We start from the raw sequence: 10,727 nt of genomic DNA, 5'->3' as shown, positions 1-10,727 counted from the left end.
AGCCTTTCCCAGTAAGCTTTGGAGACCCTCTTAAATCCCTTCCTCAGCAAGCTTTTAGGACCCCTTAGATCCCTTCCTCAGCAAGCTTTCAGGACACCTTAGATCCCTTCATCAGCAAGCTTTCAGGACACCTTAGATCCCTTCATCAGCAAGCTTTCAGGACACCTTAGATCCCTTCATCAGCAAGCCTTCAGGACTCCCTAAATCCCTTTCTCTGAAAGCTTCCAGGGCCCCTTAGATCTCTTGCTCAGCAAACTTTTGAGACCCCTTAAATCCCGTCCTCAGCAAGCTTGTGTGACCCCTTAAATCCCTTCCTCAGCAAGCTTGTGTGACCCCTTAAATCCCTTCCTCAGCAAGCTTTTGAGACCCCTTAAATCACGTCCTCCGCAAGCTTTTGAGATCCTTAAATACCTTCCTCAGCAAACTTTTAGGACTCTCTAGAGCCATTCCTTAGCAAGCTATTGGGACCCCTTAAATCCCTTCATCAGAAAGTTTTCAGGACTCCTTAAATCCCTTTCTCCGAAAGCTTTCGGGACCCTTTAGAGCCCTTCCTCAACAAGCTTTAGGAACCCCTTAGATCCCTTCCTCTTGTTACCCATTGGATGAATTATAACAAGTAAGTTTGTGAATCTTTGCTTTGTTTTGTCTTCATATTAACTGCTAATGTTCTATTCACTTTTAGATAAACAGTGTCACTAATGGGGTCACGGGTTTAGAGCTTGGAGGTGAAGTGCCTGCTCAGCAATCTCGAATGTCTAAAGCACAAAAGAGGCGGGTAAGAGCACATTTATAATTTTCTCTCTGAATCACTCTACGATGAAGGGCTGCTTTAGCAACTACATTTATTTAATTGCTAACTAAATTCTTTGATTACATCTTGCTGCCATCCGGGGCTAAATTCAGCAGTCGGCAGCAGAATGTAAACAATGGGGAGAAATAGCGAGCCTGCTATTGGCTATTTCAAATTGCAATAGGAGGCTGGCTATTGAAGCCCCGCCCTCTGAGCAAAGGAGTTGACCTGAGAAAGAACTTTCTCTTTCAGGTTTTCTCCTCTGCTCAGTAGGGGGGGGTTTCAATAGCCAGCCTGCTTTTGGCTATTGCAATATGCAATTTGCAATAGCAGGCTGGCTATTGAAACCCTGCCCACCAAGCAGAGGAGCGGACCTAAGAGAGAACTTTCCCTCTCAGATTCGCTCCTCAGCTCAGTGGGTGGGGTTTCAATAGCCACCCTGCTATTGCAAATTGCAATAGCCAATAGCAGGCTGGCTTTTGTTTCTGCCCACTGAGCGGACCAGAGAAATAACTTTCTCTCTCAGGGCCATTCCTCTGCTCAGTGGACGGGGCTTGAGTAGCCAACCTGCCTTTTGCAATTTGAAATATTCAATAGCAGTTTGGCTATTGCTCCCGGCTGCTTACATTCACCTGTCGGCTGCAGAAGCTAGAACATGCTCTACTTCTTTCTCACTGCAACATAACGCAATGTAGCAGTGTGAACTAGCCCCATTCACACCCATTCATTTTTGGTGCCCTTGTGTAAGCATCCGTTAAAAAACAGATCGCAGGAACGGAAGGTGCAAAAAGTATAGACCAGGTGTAGGCAACCTTGGCACTCCTACTGTTGTGGAACTAAAAGTCCCATGAGGTATTGCAAGACTAAAGCACGTGACACACTACATGCAAAGCCGTGCAGAGCAAAGCTGTCCGCCACGGAGTTTTGCGTGCAGTGCGTGAGCTGAGTGCAGTCAGATTGACTGCACGTTCAGCCAATCGGCTTGTGCGTAACAACCAGCCAGACGTCGCATGCTGACGCGCGGGTTTATACGCGTGAGCCGATTGGCTGAAGATGAATTTTTTCATCTCGGCACGCTCAGCGGCGCAAGCCCTCGCTAGCTGACGTGCCGAGGAGAACATTACATGACACACTGCTCGCGCTGCTTCACGTGCAGTGTGTCACAGCCTTAAGAGCCACAGGCATGACTCCCAGATGCAGAAATATTGTGGGATTTGTGGTTTCACCACAGCTGGTGCTGAAGCTGCCTAGCCCTGGTAGAGATCCACTGTAAAAGTTGTACTACCATTTGATGGCCAGCAGCATCTATTGTAAGTGATTTCATCAGCATTAAAATGAAAATTTTGCCTTTAATATCACTTTAAGCAGCAATGTATACATGGATGTGATCAAATGTAGCGTCCATAGCAGGCTTCAGTGACGTGGAAACATTACTGTTTCATGCACTTCATCTTACCAGGCTTTCTCGTCCTTTGCAGGAGAAGAAGGCAGCCTTGGAGAAAGAGAGAGATGAGCGCATAGCAGAAGCTGAAGTTGAGAACCTGTCTGGAGCTCGGCACCTGGAAAGTCAGAAACTTGCCCATATCCTGTCGGAGAGACAACTGCAGATCAAACACATCCCGTCAGATGGTCACTGCATGTACAGAGCTATTGAACATCAGCTGAAGGAGCAGGGTGCAAACCTGACTCTTTCCAGTCTCAGGCACCAAACTGCAGACTACATGCAGAGCCATGCAGATGATTTCCTGCCATTCCTAACCAATTCTACCACGGGGGAAATGTACACCCAGGGTGAGATATATCTTGAGTCAAAATGTAGCCGTGCCCTATTACTATTGTGCACACAAATGATGGTGGCTAGTGTGTACCGGGTGCTCATTTGAAAAGACTTGAGAGATGTCCTGAGCAGGGAATTCCAGCTGTAAGACACTAAACCCCTGCAGGGGCCATGGGAGCCATTGCTGCAACATCTATTTAGGTTATTGTGAGGGTAATACTTCTGTGATTGGTCATACACCTCTATGCAGTTTTGGACCCTGAGCATTGGAAAGCTCTCTGTAAATGTATATCTAAATAGAACAAAAATATAATATGTTGCAGTTTCCCAGACCTTAGATGTGATGGCTGCATTAGTTTTTTTTTTTGTTAAAGTGACACTAAACTCAGGAGTTAAAACTTAAAAAATATATTCAAGTACCTTTTTAAATATTAACAAAAATGCATCTTATTTGTGTATCACTCGGCTGTAGATCCTCAAATGATCTCTGAATTGGTGCTGACACTGTCCTTCCTTCTGGAGGGGGGCTACTTTTGTTCCCCATGGTCCCTGTGTGTGTTGTAAAGTAGCCACCACTCCAAGCTCACTCCCGGGATGGACTACAATCTCAAGTACAAATTAGTAAACCAAATGTGAGATTGAAGTCCATCCCGGGAGTGAGCTGGGAGTGGTGGCTAGTTCACAACACGCACAGGGACCATGGGGATCAAAAGTAGCCACCCTCCAGAAGGAAGGACAGTGTCGGCACCAATTCAGAGATCGTTTGAGGATCTACAGACCATTGATACACAAATAAGTTTACTAATTTGTATTTAGATTGTAGTCCATCCCCACTGCTTGCTATGGTTGATCCCGCTGGCTTGTACATGCTGTACAATGGGAGGAACCACAGTGAGCTGGAGCTGCAGGTTATTCACATACCCAGAAGTGGATGAATACTTGCAGAGGACTTTGAGCAGTGAATCAGAGACTTTTCAAGAACCAGGCTGCCAGATAGTATGTATATGTGGTCTCTCTTATTTTTTTGTGCAAGTTTTGTTTTACACTCCCTATGCGAGGAGGGTCACTTTTACGGCCAGCTCCAGGCTTTGTTTTTTACTATTTGGCCACATGCTGGTGCTGAAGAGCAGAATCTTCCAGTATGAGTTCTGATCCTTCTCTTCAGCAGAGGTCTTGCACCCGAATGCCTGGACATTGAGTTAATTGAGCAGGCTGAAGGGAACCCAGGGCAGCATTTTCTCTAAGAAAGGTGGATATTTCAACCCTTCTATTACTCTTTCTTTATCTATACTATTTATCTAGTTTCACTTTAACATTTGAGTATAGACCCGGAGTAGGCAACCTTGGCACTCCAGTTGCTGTGGAACTACAAGTCCCATGAGGTATTGCAAGACTAACAGCCACAGGCATGACTCCTAGAGGCAGAAATAGCATGGGATTTGTAGTTTCACCACAGCTGGGGCTGAAGTTGCCTAGCCCTGGTATAGATCCACTGTAAAGGTTGTTGTACTACCGTTTGATGGCCAGTAGAGGGCACACCCACCTGACATTGTATTTTCTGCACTACAACTGGATTCATGTTTAATTAATTTAGATTGCCCTCAGTAAGTTATAGAACATTTTTACTGCTGGCCCTGGAGAGGTTCAGCTTGGTTCTTATGGCAGACTTATCCGGCCTATGTGATTGAAGTTCATGCTTTTGGTGGTTTTTAATTCTCTTAAAGTGTATTTCCACTTTTGCAGCCAAATTTGAGAAACCCCTGCTGTATATTTGTTGTGTTCCCATTCACACAGCGTACTGAAAAATAATTTTCAAAACATTATTATTATTATTATCATTATTATTCTACAGGATTTGTATAATATACAGGATTTCCCAGGAAAGAGCATCTAAAAAGATAAAAGGAGAATCTGCTATGTGAATGGGATCATGTAACATATAAAGTAGTTGTTCTCCCAATTTGGCTGCAAAAGTGAAAATACACTTTATAGCAGAACTAAATAAAATCTTAAACCTTGTAGTCGGGCTACCCCTGCACTGCAAGGGTTAAGTACATGTTTTGTCTAGGGAGCTAAAATAAGAAAGTTATACTCGCCTGAACTGCAGTCCTGGCTGGCTCCTAGACCCGTCCTTTCAGCCTGTCTCCTTCTTCGCTCCAGCGGTCTATGGTCTTGTGAGGCATTACATCCTATACAGTGCAGAGAACGGTAGGATGCCGAGGGACATTCTAACACTGGAGCAGAGGAGGAAAGAGGCTGCAGGGACCAGACTAGGAGCTAGCCGAGATTGTGGTTCGGGTGAGTATAACTTTTTTTTATTTTAGCTCCCTGGAAAAAATGAGCACATAAAATGACATTGAAGTCAAAAATGTTTTTCCCTCCCCCCCAATGTTAATGTCAGCACTTAAATTTTGTCTCTTAATCCGATCTTCTTTCCCGTCCTTTTCATCTGTCCCTCCAGCGCTGCGGCGGCTCTCCGATCCAACGCTGACTCCTCTGTCCTTGCTGGCACTTCCTGTCCCACGGTGTCTGCATGCGGGTGCACGCTTCCATATACTTACCTTGTGTCTCTCCTCGCGTCCCGGCCGAAAATGTGATCTGCGCATGCGCCAGCCCCAAAATGCTTTGCGGCCGCCCGAGAATTTTCACATTTTCGGACGGGAGCGCGCAGGGAAGACACAGGCTAGCAGTAGATGTATGCAAAAAGACCCGAGGCTTTAATTATCCTTTAAACCTTGCAGTGCGGGGGTAGCCCAACTACAGGGGTCAAGATTTTGTTCTTGTTAAGTGCTGTGGAATCTGGGTGAATTCTTATGGTGACACAGATTTATCTAGGGATAAACAGCTAGAATTGGATATAGCTGTGCCACACTATACAATACAGTGTTCTGGAGTCTGGACATGTGCTCATCTATTTTACCCACTAGGGGGATACAAGCCTTAGTTAGCAATGACATGATCTAAATATTCATTTAATTTCATTATTCAATGTCTTTTTTTTTTATTATAACATTTATAATATTAAAAAAAAGACATTGAAGATCATTGAGATGATCCTCTCAGATTGAATGCCAGTTTCGTATATAACTGTGTGACGTTTTCTTCCACAGATGAGTTTGAGAAGTACTGCAGTGAGATTGCAAACACACCAGCATGGGGTGGACAGTTGGAGGTAAGAATCAGCCGCCTTGTCCTTCATAAGAAATTCCCATTTGTAACATATTATTAGTATAATGTTGTGCAACCCTAAAACTTTCAGACCACAGCACTATACACTAAGTCAGTGGTTCTCAACCTGTGTAACCTCAGGACCCACATTTGTCCTTGTGTGACCAGATTATTATGACCACCCCATCCTCGTAGGCCGCCTCGTGACTCCACGTGATGTTGAAAGGTGATGCGAGGAATCTGACACTGCACTGTTGCCCTTCTGTTGTCTTGTACCAGTCTTGCCACTCTCCGTTCTGCCCTAACATTGACTAGTCGCTGACGGCCACAATTCGCACGTTCAGACCCAGATTCTCAGCTGGCAGTCCAGTCTTTAAACACTTTAACAACAGCTGCTCTTGAACATTTAACAAATTCTGCCGTTTTCCTGATACTCGCTCGATGGCTCCGAGTGCCAACAATCACCCCACGTTCAAAGGCTGTTAAATCTCGTTGTTTACCCATATCTTACCCAGAAACAAATCACTTCTACTGTCGTGGTAAACAACCTGCTTCCCTATTTATAATGGTCTGGCCCTCTAGCAACTTCAGCGCGAGCTGCAGCCAGGGAGGATCTTAACGGTATTGTTGGGATACACCCCACCTGTCTGTGACAACCGGCTCTGCCTCTCAATGTGCACACTTCACCACCTCCCCTGTCTTCTGTGCCAGTCAGCGCTGGAGCAGAAGAGAGAGCGGGGGGGGTTTGGGTTATTTTTTCCAGAGGATGTCCCTCTGGAAGCGGAGACCAAAAGCCAACATATCAGTGGCCATGTGATCGGTCAGCTCTTGGTCTTTGAACATATCACTGATTCTTTTCTCCCATATGATACACCACTGGGTGTCTGAACCCATGTCATGGTGTCATTTGAGGTTGGCTGTCCTGTGTTGGCTGAGCACCGACTCAGGCGAACCAAAAACATATACAATAAACTCCCCACAATCCAGCATCCACGGGCACTGGTAGATTCCGGATAAATGTAGTTTCTGGTTGCTTGAGAGTTACTATTAAAAATCGGTCTAACTAATGCCATACTATACTATATCATAATGTCAAAAACTTAAATGCAGTAATCAAAAGCAAATTAAGACCAAAACACGATTGTTTCCTGGATAATACACACCGCAGAACAGTGAGTACTAAGCAGATTTTTTTTTGTTTTTTTTTCTGGTTAACTGAATACCGGATAACAGAGTTTACTGTATAATGATTTTTCTAAGAGCTCTAGTAGGTTACAGGAAGAAAGCGCAGTCTGCCTTATCAAGTAACCTTCTCACTTTTAGGCCTAGTTCACATAGGCTTTAGCTTGTATGAGAACAGTGTGAACAGCAAGCTTTTACAGAGCATTCACAGAGCTTTCAGCAAGCTTTGTGAAGCTTTTAAAACGCCCTCCAGCTCCAGTTTTTAATGTTAAACCCGGATCTTAATGGTAGTGCTGACTATCACTTCAAGCTTAGGCTTTAGGCTTCAATACGTTCCAGCAACTTGAAGTTATTGAAAATCTGCTGCTAGCGCTTCTTTAAAATTTAGTCAGCACTTCCATTAAAGTGACACTAAACTCAGGAGTTAAATCTTAAAAATACATTTCAAGTACCTTTTTTTTTTTTTTTTATTTAGACACTAATAAAGACAATACATTTAACTCAGCCACACTCTCCTCTTGTCCAACAACTGCCCTGTGGCCTTAATTAATATGGCAATGGAAAAAAAAAAAAAATAAAGAAAGAAAAAAAGAGGAAAAGAGAGGGAGGGGGGGGAAGTTTGGGGAGTCCGGTACTCCTACCATAAATCTCTTGGGAGTTTTTACTAATTTGTATTGAGATTGTAGTCCATCCCGGGAGTGAGCTTGGAGCAGTGACTACTTTACAACACACACAGGGACCATGAGGAACACAAGTAGCCACCCTTCAGAAGGAAGGACAGTGTCGGCACCATTTCATGATTTGAGGATCTACAGCCGAGTGATACACAAAGAAGATTTTTGTTAATAGTTTGGGTATTTGAATGCATTTTTCAGATTAACTCCTGAGTTTTGTGTCCCTTTTTAAGATCCGTGTTTAACTGGAGCCTGAGGTGTACTTTAAAAGCTTCCGAAAATTGCTCAAAGAGGGCAAAAAATGCGTTCACATTGCTCTTATGCACCCTGAAGTCCATGTGAAACAGTAACATTTTGGTTGGTATACATTTGAAGACTACATAATTTGTGTATCTTTTGTCCATTAGGATACTCAAATTTATTATCCTAATGGACGAAATGTAAAGTCCAGTAGACGGTGATCCTTCAAATTTGGCATAGAGGATGGGATATATTTAAAATGTAATGGGTGTGTGGGTGGAGAGGAGCCACCTTTCTGCTCTTTTTTATCTTTCTCTCCTGAACCTCCACCCTCCCTTTTTCCTTTTCTTTTTATTCCTCTCTAAAAAAAAATATGCCTCTCTCTCTCTCGATCTCTCTCTCGATCTCTCTCTCGATCTTTTTTATCTTTCTCTCCTGAACCTCCACCCTCCCTTTTTCCTTTTCCTTTTCTTTTTATTCCTCTCTCTCTCGATCTCTCTCTCGATCTCGATCTCTCGATCTCTCTCTCGATCTTATTTTGCAACATGTTTTCTGTTTAAAGCTCCGGGCTTTGTCTCACATCCTGAAGACCCCTATAGAAGTCATCCAGGCAGACTCCGCTCCTGTTGTTATTGGGGAGGAGTACGGGGACAAGCCAGTCACTGTACTGTAAGTATCCTGACAGCCAATTTTATATCTAGCCTTGAATCAGTGCTATAAATCCCTCCTGTACTCATTGCAGAAGGTCTAGCTTTAAAGTGAATCTGTCCTATACAAAGTTATAGTGATAATAAAGTAAAAATGTTTTTCAGTTATTTTAAATGCTTATTAATTCACTTCAAATCATTGATGTTTAAAAGGTTTAGTTCCCTGCAGAATCAGCTGGTCCCCTGAGCACTGGCCCTGATTATCCTTTTTAAGAGTAGCTCCTTTCCCTTGTGTCTGATGATAAGCGGTGTGTGTCTCCCCAAACACACATGCACAGCAGGGCAAGACACTTTCCTGCTCCATGCTCTCCTCTCCTTATCCAAGCTAGTAGATGAACAGCTGCTACAGACTATGCCATTCCTTGTGATCTTGTAATGGACAGGAAGTTCAGGGAAGCTGAGGTGGGAGTGTTTGCTCCAGTTGTTTAGAAACATAATGTATGAAATTTATCAAAACTGGAGCAGTTGCCCAGGGCAACCAATTCAGTTAAGATTTGAAAATGAAGGGTGGATGCTGATTGGTTGCCATGCACAGCTGTTCCAGATTTTGTCTGCTCCAGTTTTAATATATATTCCCCTCGATGTCTGTATGTGCTTGGCAGAAAATATAAAGAAATTATTTTCTGCGCAATGTTTGTTTGATCTGGATTCATTGTTGCAAAAAAGATTTAGGCCTGGTTCACACCTGGGCATTTTACAGCGCGTTCCTACGCTCTGTAAAACGCTTAACATGTGAAAACCAATGATTGCCTATGGGCATGGTTCCCACCTGGGCGTTTTACAGAGCGTAGAGCGTATTTGCCGCGCGTATCCATAGGAATACAGCCAGGTAGCCCTCGGAAACACTTGAATCGCGGTAAAAACGTGCGGCACGAAACGCGCACCAAACGCGCATATTCGATACGCCTAGGTGTGAACCCAGCCTTAGAGTTTGATACTTCTTTAACTAATACCAGCGGCAGCCATGATACAGTTCCTGTACATACCTTTCACAGCTCCTAAATCCTCCCCTGTGCTCCCTGGGATTAGGTCTAGCTGCACTCTTCAGAGTAGTTGATGTGACTCTGGAATGTGAGGTTGGATCGCACCCCCATTTCATGTTGTATGAGGCACATAATTGGCACCCATGGCTTCCTCCATAGATGCATTGTAGAAGTATCTATGCCACCAAGGGACATGAAGTGTGTTACTCCCAGGATTACCAGGTGGAAAAAGGGAAGAAAGCCTGAAAAAGGAAAACTAAAGCAATATATTTTTATTTTGGATATGCTTTAAATGGCTTTCTCCCAGGTAGTGCAGTGCGTATCCTTGCTGAATGACTGCTGGAGTATTATTAAACTGTATGTAAACCCTAGATCAAACTTTTAGTATGTGTCACATCCTGCCTTACTGAATACAGCAATCACATTTTTGTGAATCATCTGTTTCAGAATTTCTTACCTGGACATGCAGCCAGATCCTACCATGGACTCCTTGAGATGGCTTTTGGGTTGCCTATCTGTTAGACCTAATAGAAAGCCTGCCAGCCAATGAAAGAAGTGCACATGACCGGCTCACAAGGCTGCTGCTTATTATGAGGCAGTTATTACATTTTTGCAGAAGGTGGACTGTGCCTTTTAAGACCCTCAGTTTAATTAAAGAATAAAACTGACACCATAGTTCTCCTCTTGCATACTATACTGTAGCAAATCCATACAGTATCTCATGAGGCTTCTTCAGTTATGTGACACTAATTTATACAGAACCATTACATGCAATACAAAGTAGAGGAAACTTGTCACAAGAGAAAATGGAAACTGCCACTGATGATATCTTACTGAAAATACTAGAGGTGCACCGAAATGGAAATTTTAAAACCAAAATGAAACCGCAATAAAAAAAATTGTCCGACCGAAACCGAAAATGTTTTTTGTTTTAATTTTTTTTACATTTTTTAAAATTTTATTTTTTTATAAATTCAATGAACAGGAATCCTCCTATACTGAGTGTCCCTGTTCAGTCATAACATGAGGACATGGTATTTTTACTATAACTATGAATGAACAGGAGATGATGTAGATCACTTCCCATTCATTCCTAATTGAGGATACAGTAACCATACTCTGTCCTCAATTATGTACAAACACTCAGCGATCACTGATCACTGAGTGTTTGTAGCCTGCTCTCCTCTCTGACACACACTGTCACAG

General features: G+C 43.3%; 1 protein-coding gene across 1 annotated transcript in view; it reads left to right on the top strand.

The window, feature by feature from the left end:
* Window positions 1-10,727, top strand: part of OTUD6B (OTU domain containing 6B) — a 40,279-nt gene that overhangs the window by 3,156 nt on the left and 26,396 nt on the right. The window contains exons 3-6 of the mRNA XM_018572017.1: window positions 683-775; window positions 2,269-2,581; window positions 5,678-5,739; window positions 8,394-8,500. Coding sequence (XP_018427519.1) covers window positions 683-775; window positions 2,269-2,581; window positions 5,678-5,739; window positions 8,394-8,500 — 575 coding nt within the window. The remainder of the gene's footprint in view (window positions 1-682; window positions 776-2,268; window positions 2,582-5,677; window positions 5,740-8,393; window positions 8,501-10,727) is intronic.

This window comes from Nanorana parkeri, unplaced genomic scaffold (assembly GCF_000935625.1).
Source record: "Nanorana parkeri isolate BGI_ZX_2015 unplaced genomic scaffold, ASM93562v1 scaffold43, whole genome shotgun sequence".
In the NCBI taxonomy this organism is placed as follows: Eukaryota; Metazoa; Chordata; class Amphibia; order Anura; family Dicroglossidae; genus Nanorana; species Nanorana parkeri.
Note: the sequence above shows the minus strand (reverse complement) of the source record. Positions and strands in the feature narration are given on the sequence as shown.